At 47.2% G+C, this 18,093-nt stretch overlaps 1 protein-coding gene across 3 annotated transcripts in view; it reads left to right on the forward strand.

The window, feature by feature from the left end:
- Abhd3 (abhydrolase domain containing 3, phospholipase) overlaps nt 1-18,093 on the forward strand; it is a 35,861-nt gene that overhangs the window by 13,553 nt on the left and 4,215 nt on the right. For all 3 annotated transcript variants that reach the window (XM_063231859.1, XM_063231860.1, XM_063231858.1), the window contains 5 exons: nt 2,017-2,062; nt 12,057-12,169; nt 15,545-15,718; nt 17,211-17,259; nt 17,339-17,504. In XM_063231859.1, coding sequence (XP_063087929.1) covers nt 2,017-2,062; nt 12,057-12,169; nt 15,545-15,718; nt 17,211-17,259; nt 17,339-17,504 — 548 coding nt within the window. The remainder of the gene's footprint in view (nt 1-2,016; nt 2,063-12,056; nt 12,170-15,544; nt 15,719-17,210; nt 17,260-17,338; nt 17,505-18,093) is intronic.

Raw genomic sequence — 18,093 nt, forward strand, 5'->3', positions numbered from 1 at the left:
GGGGATCAGTTTTCCAGACCAGTGTACTCATGCCCGTGCCCTTCGAGGCCCTTGGATGGCTGTGCAATGGTTTGGAAGCAGCTGTTCCATGCATTGACCGAGGCTCACCAGGGGCTTCGGGACAGGCCTTTAGGGGTGTGTCGTGGGGACTGTCGGGAGCAGCCACCATCCAGCCCTGGGCTGCGGTCCCTCGGTCCTCCTAACCCCTCTGTGCATGTGCCATGGAGGGCGCCAGGGTGACCCAGGGGATGGGACACTGTCAGAAAGGCCCCTCAAGAGGGGGGCTTGGGTCCCCTGCTGAGAATCCCAGGGTCTGAGCTCAGCCAGTCACCTCTTCCTTTGCCCTCCCTGCCTCTGTTGCCTTCTCTTTGCTAAGTCACACAATGACCTCTTGCTCCCGAAGCCTTTTTAACCCTTCCTGACTGCGCCCTAAAAGTGCTGCTTTCCTGAGGAAGAGCTTGGGGTTCACTGCCACAGCTCCCCGGAGCCCCAATTCCTGTGTGACGTGGGCACTTACGCAAGGCAATATAGGTGGCCACATTAAATTTGATCACTATCTAGGCCGTCTTGCCATTCTTTTTAGCAAAAAAAAAAAAAAAAAAAATCAAAGAGCAACTTCATAAGGTGACTTATAAAGTAATGCGTAAGGTGGGTGGCATGTGCCTATAGTTTCAGCTCCTCTCTAGAGGCTGAGGCAGGAGGATTGCAGTTTTGAGCCCACATGAGCAATTTGGCCAGACTCTGTCGCATGTTTTGAAAAGGCTGAAGGTAGCTCAGCAGTGAGGGGCTTGCCTAGTTCAGTCCTCAGTACCATGCGTGTAGTTTCAGCGTGAAAATGCCTCTTAAGAACTCTGTAAAGTGTTGTACTTTAGATTTTTATGAAAACCATATTTTGAGATTCTGAAATATTCCTTTTAGCTAGATAATAAAGATTCTCTATAGGGCCAGGAATCCTAGCAGCCTGGACTTCCAACACTTGGGAGGCTGAGGTAGAAGGATCTGAGTTCGAGGCCACTGAGGGCTACATATTGAGACTTTGCCTCGGGAAAAATTTTTTTTTTTTTGCAAAAACACAGCCTGAGTACACACTGTGGGGAACATCAGGCCTTGGAACCTGACCCCGAGAGAGGTTGAGGTCGAGGTCTGGGCGCCCTTTCTGTAGGGCGGTGAGCTCATTGGTGCGCTGAGCCTCACCATGGTCAGCAGCCCCCTATGCAGCGAGAATCGGAACCTGAAATCCTGACTGACCCCATAAACAAACAAAGGAGGGCAAACTAAACGCTGACTGACACCCACACAGGCTCAGGAAATCAGCGAGAGCCTCTGTAGACCCGAGGCAGGATTGTGTCCGAGAACGCCAGAATACTCAGGCTAACGGTGGCCTGAGTTAACTTGGCGAGCAAAGTGACCCACTTGGAGGCCACAGCCTCTCACTGATCAAAGCCTTGAGATCACACATCTGCCCCGACATGCAAACGAGGAGGAAGAAAGCACCCGTGACCTCTGGTTATCTCAGGTCACAGGAACTGGAGAAGCTCCCCTCCTCCCGCTTGGTGCCTGCTCCCCACCCCCAGCCGGGGTGAACCTCTGGTCCCCGGGTGTGCTGAGCTTTGGGAAGCGGAGCAATTCCTGAGCGTAATTCTGTGACCGGGTCGCGGTGGAGCAGACACACTGCGGTCACTCCTGCCTCCCAGCTGTGCGCGATGCTTCCCAGAGGCTCCTGCCTATGCATGGAGAGAAGCCCCAGCATTTCTGGGGTTTCATTAGGAAGAATTCCCTCGCTTCAGTGCATGGTTTTCTGATTTGAACCCCCATGTTGAGCTTAAGCAACTGGAATTTTTAGTGCATGTAGATGGAATTGCAGGCTATTATCAGGTCTGTAAATCACAGAAATCTCATGCTATAAATCAGTGTCCAGAAAGTCTTTTTGTAGTGCATCATAGACAAGGGGCAGGTGTAGAAATAACATTATTTTTTTTAATTTTTACATGTGTGTGTGGTTTGTTTGTTTTTTAGATGTGTGGTTTTTAACAACAGAGGAGTAGCAGGAGAGAATCTCTTGGTAAGTACCTTTAAATGACAAAAGTTGTAATTTTTAAAATAACCACTTCCAGCCTTATGATGAAAAGTATGTTTTTATTTAAAATAATTATTTCATTGTTTATGCAAGCCATGCAAGTTCACAGTGGAAAAGTAAAGAGATGAAACCAAAAAAAAAAAAAAGGAAATTTAAAAGACTCTTAATTGTAACACACAGAGTGGAGGGAGACGCAGCTGAGACCACCAGGCTTGTTTAAGGCGACATGGCCCAGGATTTACTGTGCCTGGGAGTGCATAAGACCGAGCAAAGAGAAGTGTGTGCCTGTTACAGGGCTAGAGAGAAGGAAGGCAGGGGATGCTGGGGATCTCCCAAGAGCGTCTGTGGTCAGATGTCTCTGGCAGTCTTGCATCTGAGTGGGCAGAGTCCATGAAGTGTCTGAATTTTCTGAATTTGGGGGCATCTTCATATTTCCCAGGACTTGCAGAATTCCTCGTCTTGGTTTCTCTGCTGTCCTGTGCTTGCAGCCTCCAGGTGCTGAGATTATAGGTATGTAGCACCATGCCTAGCTCATCTACATTGCTTTTAATTCAAAACACTTTTAAAAAAATGAACCAGTAGCTGAGTGTGATGAAGCACTCCTGTAATCCCAACATTTGAGAGGCTGAGGCAGGAGGATTATTGCGAGTTTGAGACCAGCCTGGGCTACAAAGTAAGCTCAAGGCCAGCCTGAACCATCTCAAAAGACAAAAAAAAAAAAAAAAAGAACCAGTACAATCAGGCAGGGTGGTACACACCTGTCATACCAGCACTCAGGAGGCTGAGGCAGGAGGGTTATTTACAAATTCAGGACCAGCCTGGGCTACATATTGACTTCAGGACCAGCCTGAACTACATATTGAAACCCTGTTTGAAAAAACAAACAAACCCACACACCAAAACAAAATACACCAAAACAAAAAATATATATAAAATGAACCTGTGAGTTAGAATGAAAAATGGTATACCTGCTGAAATGTTCTCACAGCTTTTTGACTTTTAGCTCTTGCCGTGTGTACAGGTCAAAGGTAATTCTACTAGAATTGAAAGGAGCTTTGAATCACTGATAAAGAATGACATTAAAACTATCAATAATTAGCCAGCTGAGGTGGCACCTCCCATCACTTGGTAGGCTAAGTCAAGAAGATGGCCAGATTTGGAGGCCAGCCTGGGCTACACAGTGAGTTCAGGGCCAGCCTGCACCACATAGCGAGATCCTGTCTCAATAAATGAATAAATAAATAAATAGGACATAGAATATTTAAGTGGGGTTGGGGATATAGCTCAGTGGCACAGCACTGCCTGGCAAGTGTGAGGTCCTGAGTTCAATTCTTGGCACCAAAAAAGTCACGTGCAATAAAAAGTTATGTCACAAGTATTAGCTCTTTGTAAGAATCTGGGAAGAAAAGACCTATTGTACTTTGCTTTACAATGCCTTGGGAGCTGGCAGAAATCAAGATAGATACGATTTTGCAAGCAGAAATTATAAAGGGCTTACAGTCTTCCTCAAGTGCCTTACAATGAATAGTTTGATGGGAAAGTTCACATGTTCTCATTTAGTCGTTCCCTTTTAGAGTCTTACAGACAGTGCTCTAAAAGAAAGGATTTAAAGGCCAGGCATGGTGGCCTATATAATCTCAGGAGTTAGGAGGCTGAGGCAGGAGGATCACTGCAAGTTTGAGGCCATCCTGAGCTACACAGTGAGTTCAACACTAGCTTAAATTACACAATGACAGCCTGTCTCAAAAACCAAATGCACAGACAAACACATGGAAAGATTCGAATTTATCACTGTAACCCTGACCCAAGCAGATTTTTTGGAGCTGTGTATACTTGTGTACATATGTGTATATTTGTCCTGTCTGCTGTGCATATTTGTGTTTGCTTCCTTGACACTAAGATGGGAAAGACATGGTCTGAGGTGCTTGAAAAAATAACACACAGCAAAAAAGTCTGTTAGGTCCTGTGAGTTGGGGACAAAGGTCTTTTTGTTCAGCAGAGCTGTACTGAGTGCTGTCTAAACCAGGCACTGTGCAGGGCAACAGGTAAGGATCATACCCACCCTCACCCCCAGGTCAGAGTTCAGCTTCAGGAGTTGGGTGTAGAAACTGTGTACAATTCAAGCTAGGCATGGTGGTGGAAGACTACAGTAACATCAAGTCCAGCCTGGGCCACATAGTGAGCCTCTTTCGTTCAAGGAATGAATGAAAAATAAAAATGGGCTGGGGACATGGCTTAGTACAGAGCCCCATTTTAAATCCCCAGGACCACACACACACACACATGAATATTGATAGACAGATAACAATTATTCTTGATTATTCTCAAGCCAATGAGTGAGCCTAGAGTATTTTCAAATTTATGTGAGCATCATCAACTTTCTTGAAGTATATGAACCAAGAGCAAGTATATACCATGTCATGGGGAGTCCCGTAAACTTTCCATTAAATTCAACAAGTAAGGCTCTAACTGCACAATGAGTGGAATATATCATACAAGAAAATATCTCACATCACTTTCACTAACACACATGTGCACAGGCACACACAAAAATCAGTTTTAAAGCCTAGTATGGTGGCACATGCCTGTAATGCCAGCACTCTGGAGGCCGAGGCAGGAGGATGGTCACAGCCTATACTACATAGTGAGTCCAGGCCAGCATGAAGTACCTAGAAAGACCTTGTGTCCAAAAAATAATAATAATTTTAAAAAGTAACAGGGTAACTGAACATAGTGGCACATGCCTATAATCCCAGCACTCAGAAGGCTGAGGCAGGAGGATCACTGTGAGTTTGAGGCCAGCCTGGGCTACAAAGTGAGTTCAAGGCCAGTCTAAATTACATAGTGAATTATGTCTCAATTAAAAACAACTGTATGCAGTTCTCTTCCAAGGATAACTGTAGGAAGATTTATTAAGCCACCGCACAATGGGGAGGAGTAGCTGGCTGCCTGGGGGAAGAGTGACACTTTATATGACATCTTGAAGACTGTGCTGTTGAGCCTTCTGGAAAGGTGACAGGCTCAGAGTAGAGAACAAGGTGCCAATGGGACCTTACCTAACATTTACCGAGTGCTTTGAATGTATCAGTTATATCTTTTTCTTCTTAATATTTAGCAATAGAAGCACCCAGTGATTTAGGTTCAAACAGCCACTGTTGTTCCCATTTTCCTGACAAAGAAATTGAGGCACAGGGAGGTAGGTTAAAGAGCTGTCTCAGACAAAAACCAACAAAGTCACAACCAGCCTGCCGCTGGTGTCCTTAACCGCTCTGCTGAATTCCCTCTTGCTGTTCTGGAGGGGCAGGGGTCCTTAGAGGCTGTGGCCAGATTTTGAAGAACTGTGGGGAATCATGAGGAACCCAGTGTGGAGCCACTCTCACTTGGCAGGGAGAATGTAATTCATCATGGTCCTGTTTTAGAACAGTGGCAGAGATGTGTGGGACAGAGAGGGGCTGTGGCTGGGACGGAGCCTGCCCGGGTCTGGAGTTTAAAGCAGGTGTGAGAGGGAGGGAGAACAGAGGACAAACGTGAGTGATATGGGGGCAGAAAGACTGTTAATGGCATTGTGGGAAGAGCAGAGAGAAGAGTCAAGGGTGGCATTTCTAGCTTGGCTGGGTGTTGGGGGGCTGATACTTGTGGAAATCAAACACTTAGGAGAGTTTACAGTTGGTGTCATGAATGTAATAAATTCTGCTGGGCATGGTGGCATCTCCTCAGGAGCCTGAGGCAGAAGGATCACACATTCAAGGTCAGCCCAGGCAATTTAGCCTGTCTGAGCCTGTCTGAGTCCAGTGGGAGAGATTTGCTAAGCAGGTGCAAGGCCCTGAGTTCAAGCTTTGGTTGCAGGGTGGGGAGGGGGACATGGTGGCACACACTTAATCCTGGCATTCTAGGAGGCTGAGGCAGGAAGACTGCAAGTTTGAGCTCGGCCTGGGTGGCTCAGCAAGATGCCATCTCCAAATAAACATAAGAAAGGGTCAGTCCAGGTGAAGACTTGGGCCCAGTCCCTGGTACTGCAGAAGAGAGGTGAATTGGTTGTATGGGCTGTTTCCGGCTGTCTCGAATTCTCCTGAACAGCTGACATGAGGTCATGCAGCGGGAGCAGCACTGTTTGGCTCAAAGTGCTGCAGGCTACAGCCTGAGAGTTTAGTGCCAACGTGCACTTGGCATCTGGTGAGGCCCTACTCTCCCTCCTGAGTGCAGCAGAGGGCATTACCAGGTGAGACCCAGGGGGTGGCATCTGTCTCTGGGAAGCCACCGGTGCCCTCCTGACCTCAGCCACTGTGAATGACCTCGGCAGGGCCCCGCCTCCAGCTCTCATAGGCAGGTGACCTCCCGGGGAGGCTTTCACACCCAGCAGCACTGCCTTCCTGTCAGCTACTGGAGGGAGAATGAAACCCAGGCAGGTCCCCAGGGTGCTCCTCCTCGCCTGGGTGGGAGTTTCCCAGTCTGATTGCCAGCAGCTGTGGGGGCTCCAGCGAGAAAGTGGGCTGTCCTGAGCGGGACAGTATGGTGTGGGGAGAGGGAAGAGGGAAGGGGAGAAGTAGGGACAGAATCTTCAACAAGGACCAACAGGATGGAGGAGAGAGGAAGAGGAGGAGGAGGAGGCTTTACAAACTTCCCATCCTGAGTGTCAAGTCTATCAAAATTTACTTGGAAACATTGCAGCAACCTAGTAATTTCTGACCATGAATTTCAATTGGAATTTGGAAAAACTGCCGAGAATACTTTGCGTTCTTACAAAGTGATGGTATATACGTAAATGTTTTTGCTTTTTTAATTTTAAAGAATTCACTGGGCCAGGCACGGTGGTGGTATACACCTGTAATTCCACCTACACAGGAGGCTGAAACAGGAGGATCACAAGTCTGGGACCACCTTGGGCAACTTCGAAAGACACACACACACACACACACACACACACATATAAGCAAGACTAAAATAAAATATAAAAGGGGCTGGAGCTGAGGGTACAGCTCAGGCAGTGAGGCATACTTTCTATGGTATTAACTCAGTCATTACGGTAAAGGAAGTATGTTTAATTATAATTAATTTTCTCTCCTAGAGTTCTTTTTTTAAGTTGCTATAAAAGGATATCATAATTGCATTGTGGTCACTCGGGATTCTTACATCTTCCTTAAGTTAGGTCACAACAGCACAATGTTAGTATTGATGATCAGAACCAACACAGGCTGCTTGCTTGGTGACTGCTTTTTGGTGACCCTTCCAGCCGCGCCTCAATCAGCACCTCAGACTGGAAGGGTCTGGTGCTGGTTTATACCTCTGCCTGTTCCAGAAAAGGTATATAACACAGCTCAGACCCAGAGGAAGAAAGACATTAGGGTAGCATATAAAAAGAACAAATCCAAATCAGCAAACGATCAAACAGAAAGGAACTGTCTCTGAGTGAAATTAACCCAGAAGAAGTGGCAAGCCATGCAGTGGGATTCAGGGTGAGCAGGGGCAGGAGCACGAGTCCACAGCCGCTGGCCAGCAGTGTTGTTCTTGTCCTTGTTTCCTGTTAGTCATCTGCAGGGCAGAGGGAAGGACAAAGGGCCTTGTCCCTCAGAAGCCAGCGAGAAGCTGGTACCTGACACTGAGGTGCGGGAAACAGACAGACACATACCCTGCCCCTGCCTCTGCAGGAGGAGGCCCCTGTTCTCCAGGGTTTCCAGGGAGGAAATGGAACCTTTTCTTCTGGTTCCCAGGGACCCGAGTCCAGGTTCCCCCACAGAATCCCTGCTGTGGCTCGGTGTTGGTGGCACAGGCTGTGGTTCTAGCACTCCTCAGGAGGCTGAGGCAGGAGGCTCCACCTGAATTTGAGGCCAGCCTCCACTACACAGACAGACCCTGTCTCAAAAACAAAACAAAAGACAGCAAAATAAAATGAAACAAAATAACAACAAACCCCTGACCTTCAGTGAAAACCTGGTGAGGGATCAGAGATGCTTCCAGAGACCGACTTCTCTCTTGGCTTCACATTCTTTGAGTTAAGAATGCAGTGCTGGGAAATCTGCCTCTATTTCTACCAGCTTTTCCACTTTAGTTTTTCCTGGAGCAGCTGCGGGGCAGGAGGCACGCAGAGCTCTTTCTGCCTACCCAGAGTGGCTTTGCGTGGGGGAGAGGGAGCTGCGAGGAGGCCGAGCTGCTGAGCTGGAGTCCCCTCTTCAGGGCCTCGCTGGCCCCCTGCCCCTCTGACCCTTACACCTTGCGTCCCCAGGGGTGAGAGGGACCTGGGAGGGCAGCTCCATTGGTTGTGGGTAGAGATACACTGAATCTTGAGAATTTCCTGCTAGCCAGGAGAGGTACAGGCCACTGATAAGAGCATCCCCACTGTACAGTTCTCTATGGTTAATTTTTTGTCAAAAGGAAAGAAATGCATGTTTAAATAATTTAAGAGCCAGCCATGGTACACATCTGTAATCCCAAGACTCCAAGAGGCTGAGGCAAGAGGATTGCCATGAGTTTGCAGCCAGCCTGAGCTACCTAATGGCTTTAAGACTAATAAGACGGGCCCAAATCACAGAGCAAGACCCTGTCTCCAAAAGATATAAATATATAAGTAAATAAAGTGAGTTCAGACAGCCTGAGCTACACAGCCTGGTTCCTGCTTCCCTGGACAGTGCTGGTGCGTCCTGGAAGTGCTGGCAGAGACTGAGAGGCCTTTTCTGAGTGCCTGCCCCCCAAGTTGCTAGGCCTGTGCTGATTACCTGCAAGGCCAGTGATCTAATTCTCAGCAGTAGGCCCAGGAGCTTCACCCCCATTGTACAGTCCCAGAAACTTAATTGCAAAGGGGTTTACAGTTAAGGCGTGGAATAAAAGTGGGACTAAATAAGTAAATCCGGTACAAGAGAATTCTCTTTTCAGGTTAGGGAGAAATCAATGTGTCTATTTTTAGAAGCCCTTAGTTGGTTAGGAAGAAAAATTAAGATGCAGCCCATAGATAAATGCAAAATGCATACCTTTATATTTTCTATGAAATATGAATAATTAGGAATTGATTATGCTTTGTTACTCTTTAATACTTTTTTAAAAAATTAACTCCACAGCTGGGTATGGTGTTGCACACCTATGATCCCAGCATCCAGGAGGCTGAGGAAAGAAGATCACCTCAAATTCAAGGCCAGCCTGGGCTACAGAGTAAGCTCAAGACCTGGCTGACCGCATAGCGAGAGTCTATCTCCAAAAACCAGTAAATGAGAACGGAGTACCTAGCAGAGCAGGCAGATACAGGCCTGCAAACAGCTACCCTGGGGTGTGGGAAGAGTGGCAGGGGTTGGGAGGGACACGGAGGCAGCAGTGAGAGCTCAGCCACTGTGGGGACACTATCTGCGAGGCGGCTCTCACTGTCCTTGTCGTGGGCACACCCGGGTCCTAAGGCTCTGTGATGCACAGAGATTCCTGCAGCAGATCTCGCAGGCCGAGTGGGCAGTACCCGCGGACCTCGCTCCAGTTGGCGGCCTCGTCCGTCAGTCCATCCATTTGCATCTCCGTGTTTGCTGAGGTTTTCCAGGAAAGCGATTAAAGATCAGCCCTAACCCAAGATATCGATCCCCCTTCACTGTGTGTCTCAGCAAAGTGCCCTGCTTTGGAAGAACTGGTTTATCCTCACAAACACAGTCTAGGCTCTGCTCTTTTGTAACCTTTGCGAATCACTGAACCTTGCTGGGTCTGGGTTTGTGGCTCCTTATTAGGAAATAGGGAGGCCAGGTAATATCTATGGTGCTTGTTATGATCCATTTTTGTTGTTGTTTTAGTTCTGTTTTTTGTACCGGGGATCAAACTCAGGACCTGTGCTTGCCAGGCAGATGCTTATGCCACTGAGCTAAACCCCTGGCCCCGCTTGCTGTGATCCGAACCATCCTCCGTAGACCTCTTTCTTCACACCCTTTAAGCTCGTGCATGTCTGTTTTTGTGTGTATGGGTGCACGCCATGTATAAGTGTGCACATCCCTGCATACATACTGTGCATGTGTATAGACACATACTTGCTTATGACCTGTGTAACACCAGGACCTGCAGGAACTGTCCTTAAATAATGCAGAAATTTTATCTTACTTTTTAAGGTACTTTCTAACATCCAGCAGTTTTTTTTTTTTTTTTTTTTATCGGTACCAGGGATCGAACTTACGACCGCCTGTTTGCAAGGCAGGTGCTTATGCCGCTGAGCTAAATCCCCAGCCCCTCATCCAGCAGTTTTAAAGCTATGTAGGATGAATGGACTCACATGTAATACAAAAGCCAGAAATGATTTCTTTCCTTAAAGTCGCACGACAATTTTGCAGTCACCACAGATGGACACGGATTGTTCTCCTTAGATTTGACATTGAATTTGTGCCTTTGAAGCACATTCCTTCAGTTTTTGCTGCTGTTTGGGTTGGAGTGTTTTTGTTTTAGTTTTTAGGTTGTGGGTTTTTATTTTTCACCTTTGAGTCACGTTCTCAATCCGCCAAGTGATCAAAGAATACAGTGAATGATTTAAAGTGCTTTTGAATTTATGATAGTAAAAGACAGCACCATTAACCCCCTTCAAAATGCTTCCGTCTGCTTCAAACACATCGTCCACCCACTTTGGAAGCAGTTCGGAAGGCCGCTTCGGGCTGGTACCTGCACTGTGGTGGCCACCTCCATGTCTTGAACAGATTCAAAATGCTCCCCCACCCCCACCCCGGTAACTTTCACTTTGGGGACTAGTCGGAAGTTGCACGGTGCCCACCCGATCCCTCGAGTAAGGTGGCTGGGGACACAGCATCATGTTTCTACCTGACAGAAATTGCCTTAGACGTTTGATCAATGAAGAGTGATAAGAAAGTATGGTAAATGTTTAAATTTAAAAATTTATTTATGAGACACCTCACCATTAATCCCCTTTGAAATATTTCCTTTGCACTTTGAATCCATTTATTATATCCTTCTAAATTTAAACATTCAGCATATTCTCAATCACCCCAGTGTGCAGTGCAGGTTGGCCTTGAATTTGCACTCCTCCTGCCTCAGCCTCCCATGTGCTGAGATTCAAGGCATGTGTGTTTGTTTTTTAGCATAGGTCAGTTTAGTCACTTATCTTTAACCTCTTTCTATTCAGTTTCCTGCCGGGGGATGTGGCTCAGAGATAAAACATTTGTACAACATACTGGGTTTGAACCCCAACACTGAAAAATTAAATAGATGAAAGCGGGGTGGGGTGGCACATGCCTCTGATCCCAGGCTGAGGCAGGAGGATTGCTGTGAGTTCCAGGCCTGGCTGGGTTACATAGTGAACTCAAAGCCAGCTTGCAGTACATAATAAGACCCTGTCTGTCTCAAAATAAATATTTAAAAAATAGATGGATGTGGAAAAAGTAAATGAATGCATGAATGTTTTCCTCATGTATAAAGCAGAAGATAATAGGGTCTTCCTCAGGCTTTTGTGGACACATATATAATTATTCAACAAATGTTAGCTATTGTAAATGCCCTGAGGTTAGTATTTGTCTTTCAAACATTCTATATTTGCACATCTCAAACAAAAAAAAAGACAGGATTCAATAAGCAGCTGGGTGGATCATTGAAAATTGGAACTTTTGCTGGGCGCAGTGGTGCCGCATGCAACCTGAGCACTCAGGAAACGGAGGCCGGAGGTTTTCCTTGAGCCCTAAGGCAAGCAGGTTACATTAGTGAGTTGTAGGCCAGCCTGGAATACAGCTCGAGACCCTGTCTCAGACAAACAGCACCTCTACCTTCTCCTCCTAAGCCGGACTGGCACTGGAAGGTGGAGAAGAGCTCAAGGGCACTGCGGTCTGTGTAAAGGTGTCTGCACTGCGCTCCCCCAGCCGGGTCGCCTGCCCCGTACGTGCAGGGCCTTTGCAGCAGCACCAACGCGAGTGGCAGCCACAGTTATCTTGTATTGACAATGTCTCACTTCTTCTTTTACGTTTCCGCATGCTGCGCATCCTAACCTCGCACTTTCCCCTTTGCGCTGTCCTGGCCTCACTCGCAGACACCGAGGACATACTGCTGCGCCAACACGGAAGACCTGGAGACCGTGATTCACCACGTGCACAGCCTGTACCCCTCTGCTCCCTTTCTGGCCGCAGGGGTCTCAATGGGAGGGTAAGGTTTTCCCTTTCTGAAACACCTGACAAGCTGGGTTTGGTTACACGCATCTGTAATCCCAGCACCCAGGGAGGCTGAGGCAGGCAGGTCGCTGTGAGTTTGAAGCCAGCCAGGGCTACACTGTGAGTTCAAGGCCAGCCTGCATTATACAGAGTGTGACCTTGTCTCAAAATCAGTCAACCATCAGATAGGGACATGGTCTTTTTGGCTGTTTCAGAGGACTCTAAGGAAGTTAGACATTTTCAAATAAATGTTTTTTTTATCATATCCTATCACATATGGTTGAAGGAATGAAGGGATGAGTTCAGGTGAGTTTAATATTTTCCTTGACTGCTGTCTCCCCGGGGAAAAGGTGTGTTTTTTTCCGAACGCCAGTGTTCTGTGAGCAGAAAAGCTGCCCAGACTTGCCCCGCCTTGCTACCCTTTGACCCTCTGCGTCCCTGACGTCATCCGCCATGTGTGCCTGGCTGCGGCCGTGTCTTCTTTGATGCTCAGGAAGCAGAACTTGGAGCGTGAGATTTGTCACACAGCCCAGAAGCAGACCATCTGCCAGAGTGGCCTTCCGGGTCCTGCACCCCGGGTGCCTGTGTGGCGTGGTGCAGGGATGTTCGGCAGATGGATCTGCCGTGGAGTGCTCGCATAGAGACAGATTTTCTTGCTCATTCCTGCAGCAGCTGCTGCTGTCAGCAGATGATGGTTTTTACATATTTGCCACGGCCTCACTGGGAATTTCCACTTGCTGTGTTTATATGTGGGCTGATTTCTGCAAATAATTGTTTGTACTTTTTGTTCTAGTGACAGGGAGGAAATCCGGAATGTTTATTATGGAGCAGGTTACTGTGCTTCAGATGCCTTGCGCCAGGCTTCCTTCCTCCCGCCTCCCTGGAGTTTTGCTGGGTTTGAGCTCAGGGCCTTGGCTGGGCTGCTCCAGTCCCCAGAGAACCTTATTAGATCAACAAATCCTCCAGATAGAAAACTGCATTTTTTTTCCTTAGTTTTATAATCGATTTGTCTGTCTTCAGTTACAAAAAAATCTCAGGGGTAGGTCTACGGGGCAGCTTTTATGAACAGCACGCCCTAACAAATCGGCTTTCGCCAGGGCTTTCTAGGACCAGCTAAGCTGAGAGCCGCCACTGCGGGCCCGCATTAGCATGGGCGGCCGGGTCTGACCTAGTAACGGAGTGGCTGCCCGCCGACCCGCGCAGCACGGGCCTGCTTCTCCCTCTGCGCCCCTGCAGGGGGAAACCTGCAGGACTGGGGAGCTGACTGCTTCCTCACATCGTGCAGACCCTTGACTCTAGGCTGAGCTCACCCAAGCTGGGTGTCCTGAGCCCGGCTGCCACGCTGCCGGTGACGGGGAAAGCGTTCCCTCTCCGGATGCCAGCTTAGGGCCCCTGGGAAGACTGCAGTAGCCCAGGACAGGGGAGGGAGTCCCTGAGCCACACTGCCCGCTGCCAGACACAGGCGGGAAGACGGATGAGGCAATCACCAAGCTCACACTACTGTAGACCCTCGTGATCGTTCCCCAATGAGCTGGTATTTTAAAAAAAAGTTTAAATGCAGAGAAAACACCACATGTGTATAAGAATATGGGTGGAAGCTGGTGTGGTGGCGCAGGCCTGTAATTCTAACACTAGGGAGGCTGAGTTTGATACCATCCTGGTCCACAAAGTGAGCTCAAGGCCAGCCTGAACTGCATAGTAAGACCCTGTCTCAAAAAGGCAATAATAATAATAATAATAATTAATAATATGGGCCGCACATGCAGTCTGCATTGCTGTGAGCCCAGCACTTGAGAGGCTGGGTCCAGAAGACAGATCCCTGAACATTCCAGGCCAGTCTGGACTACATCCCTAGCCCCAGTCTGAATGAGTGAGTGAAAAGGGTACCCCAGAACACACAGCGGTAACCTTGTTTCATCTGTGCCAACTCCAGTTATTACGAACCAAATCTCCAATGTTAGTTGTTCAGCTTTCAGTGGAGGCTGGGAATGTAGCCCAGCCCAGGCTTAGCAGGCAGGAGACCCTGGGTCCATCCCCAGCACCAGGAGAGAACAGTATTTTAGAGGGTGCTTCTGGCCTCATGGTAAGGGCAGGCACAGTGTCTGTCCTTATCAGGCTCATGTCTGCTGCTGCCTCTGCCACCTGCAGCTTGACGTGAGCTGTATCCCTGAGCTGAGAGGTGACAGGAGGGCTGGCAGGACTTCTGGATGACTCGGTCCAAACGACCAGTAAATGTGAATATTTCATTTGGTGTCTCAAACAGATAAGTCTTTCTCAGCAAAACAGGGAAGATCACAAGGCCCTTACCACATCTGAGCCCAGTTAACAATAATGTCTCTCTGTCTCTCTGTGTCTCTTGTCTCTGTCTGTCTCTGTCTCTCTCTCTCTCTCTCTCTCTCTCTCTCTCTCTTCTGAGACAGGCTGTGTAGCTCAGGGTAGGCATGCTGGCCTCAAACTCATGGCAGTCCTCCTGCCTCAGCCTCTGGAGTGCTGGGGTTACAGGTGTGTGCCACCATGTCTGACTTTTTTTTTTTTTGGTTTTTTGAGACAGGGTGTTGCTATGTAACTCAGGCTGACCTTGACCTCACTATATAAGCCTGGATTACATAGGCAATCTTCCTGTCTCAGCCTCCTGAGAGCTGGAATCATAGGCATAGTAATTTCTAATTATCATTAAATATTAAATCATTCTTCACGGTCCTCAGTTGGCTGTTTATATGATTCTATAGCTTTTTAAAAATACAGACAAGATTTGAGACTGGTTGGCTTTTTAAGTCTCTTAGATTTTTTTCTTTGGTTCCCCTCTTTGGTGTTTTGTCATTTGTTTTGAAGTTTTCTAGTGAGAAAATGGGGTCCCTTTTCCATGGAGGTGAAAAATTTTGTTGGGGAGGAATATCTGGGTGTCACTTTGTTCCTGAGTCTAATTGAGAATTAGCCCCACCTCACCATAGCTCCTCTAAGCTCTCTGTTTCCCTTCCCGCCCTGGGATTTGGGCCTGGTACCAGCATCCCAGTGAGGGCCGACCTCAGCACACAGGACCCGGAGGAGCCCTTTGCAGGAAACCTCGAAGTGAGACGTGGCAGTGTGTGAGATGCAGCAGTGCCGCACTGCCAGAGTCACTTCAAAATCAAAATGTCCACCATCTCTTAAAACTCCATCCCTGTCACCCCACCAAACCAGGCGTGGTGGCACTTGCCTGTAATGCCAGCACTCAGTAGGCTGAAGCAGAAGAATCTCTGAGTTTAAGGCCAGCCTGACTAACATAACAACGTTGTGTCTCAAATAAAAAATAAGTAAATGAAATAAAGAAAACGACATGTCTTGAGAGATGCAACAAATGAATCCCCAAGTTCCATGCTTCTCCTTTCAGAATGCTGCTTCTCAATTACCTGGGCAAAATTGGGCCCAAAACCCCACTGATGGCAGCTGCCACGTTTTCAGTGGGCTGGAACACGTTCGCCTGCTCGGAGTCCCTGGAGAAACCGCTGAACTGGCTGCTCTTTAATTACTACTTGACGACCTGCCTGCAGTCCTCGGTTAATAAGTAAGTCATCGCAGACTCCTGGTCACCAGCCCCAACCGGGAACGTTTAAAATTGCAGCACTGCTGTGTCTGGATTTGTTTACATGCTGGATGCATTTACTGCTGCAGCACATATTCTCTATATGGTAAATGCATTCAAAAATTTAAACATTGGAAGCATAAGCTAAAACTATAGGTAAAGGTTATGTTTTCTTCAGTCTTATGTAACTCCTGGATTGTGTGTTCTCACTTTAAAGATCACTAAATAACCATCCTAAATTAATCTAGAAAGCTGAAAGGTTGGTGTGGAATGCATTGGGTAATGTTTGTCTAGATTTCCCGCTTGTTCGACTGTCAGGACTGAATTCTTGCTCCGGAGGAAAATTATTAAATGAAGTCAGTACTGAATAATGGGCTCCTAAGCTCGCAAGCCACGTGTTCTTCAGAAGCAAGGAAACAGCCTGGCATGGTGGTGCACATCTATGAGCCCAGCATTTGGGAGGCTGAGGCAGGAGGATCACCTTGGGTTCAAGGCCAGCCTGGGCTACACAGTGAGATCAAGGCCAGTCTGAACTACAGAGTGAAATTCTGCCTCAAAAATAACACATAGGGGCTGGGGATTTAGCTCAGCGGCATAAGCGCCTGCTTTGCAAGCAGGTAGTCGTGAGTTCGATCCCTGGTACTGATAAAAAGGAAAAAGAAAAAAAAAAAAAAACACAGGGGAGGGAACGGCTCCCTGGTATAGCTGTCAGTCCTTGCCTAACTGAACTATCGGCTTCGTTAGTTTTTCTGGAATCACTGGCGTAGTGGCACAGAGCTCTTCCTGTTTACCTTTCTATGCATGTTGCTGTGTTTTCTTTGTTTTTGGTGCTACGGATTGAACTCGGGCCTCACCCATGCTAGTCTCACGCTCTATCATTGAGATACACTTCCAGCCTCCTGAGGCTAAAGCAGGAGGATGGCAAGTTCAGGGCCACTCTAGGAATTTAGCGAGAAGCTGTCTCAAAATAAGTAAATAAAATAAGTAAGAAAGAAGGGCTGGGAGTGCAGCTCAGGCCTAGAGTGCTTGTCCAGCATGTGGGAGGTCCTGGTTTCCACCCCCAGTTCCTAAAGAAGAAAAACAGATGTAATTAATTTTTATATGATTTATTGACAGCCATGTTTCTCTGGAAAGCTGACATTAAGCATTGGATTTTCCAGGTGTGATAGCACATCCCTGTACGGTCATCCCAGCACTCGGGAGGCTGAGGCAGGAGGATTGCCACAAGTTTGAGGCCAACCTGGACACACGATGAGTTCAGGACCAGCCTGAGCTACATAGCAAAACCCTGTCTCCAAAAAACAAACAAGAAAGTAATCCTTTCAAGACAAACATCGCTTTCTTTCTTCTATGTCTAAGCAACTTTTTTCTGAGCACCAGCTTTTCGGCCTGTGCTAGGTTATTTATTGTGTGTTTTAGGTGCAATTGACATAGGAATGACCTTAATTTTTAGTTTTGAAATTCTCTGTTCCAGACACCGGCATATGTTTGTAAAGCAAATCGATATGGACCATGTCATGAAGGTAGGAGAGAAATTTTATGTGATGCTTTTATTTTCTCTTTTGATTCCAAGAAAAAATATAATTTCTTTTGGGTTTTCAGGCTAAGTCTATCAGGGAGTTTGATAAGCGCTTCACCTCCGTCATGTTTGGCTACCCAACCATCGATGATTACTACACTGACGCCAGCCCCAACCGCAGGCTGGACTCTGTTGGGATTCCAGTGCTGTGCCTCAACTCCGAGGATGACGTCTTCTCTCCCAGTCACGGTAAGTTTATGTGGCCAGCAAGTCTTTGTTTCAGTGCTGAGATGAAACCAGAACCTGTGAGTACTCGGTAAGCCCTCTATCACGGAGCCACATCCCTAGCCTTTGTGTAGATTTTCACATAAATTAACTTGTATTGATTATTTATTTATTTATTTTTGTCTTGTTGAGACAGGGTCTAACTATGCAGCTCAGGCTGGCCTTGGGCTCACTTTGTAGCTCAGGCTGGTCTCAAAGCTAGCAATAATCCTCCTGCCTCAGCCTTCCATGTGCTGGGATAACAGGTATGTGCCATCATGCCTGGCTGTATTAACTTTTTTTTTTTATTAACTTTTAAAATAATTTTTTTCCCTTTTATAAAAATGCAATGTTGAATTGGGTGCAGTGGTGCACAGCTATAATACCAGCTACTCAAGAGAGCTGAGGTAGGAGGATCACATGTTCAAGGCCATTATGGATAAGTTAGCAAGACCCTGTTTCAAAAAAATAAAAATAAGGGCTGGAGGTTTAGCTCAGTGCCATAAGCGCCTGCCTGGCAAGCATGAGGTTGTGAGTTCGATTCCTGGTTCAAAAAAATAAAATAAATAAAAAT

This window comes from Cavia porcellus, unplaced genomic scaffold, assembly GCF_034190915.1.
Source record: "Cavia porcellus strain 051 isolate PalLab524CR breed Dunkin Hartley unplaced genomic scaffold, mCavPor4.1 scaffold_20, whole genome shotgun sequence".
Taxonomy (NCBI): Eukaryota; Metazoa; Chordata; class Mammalia; order Rodentia; family Caviidae; genus Cavia; species Cavia porcellus.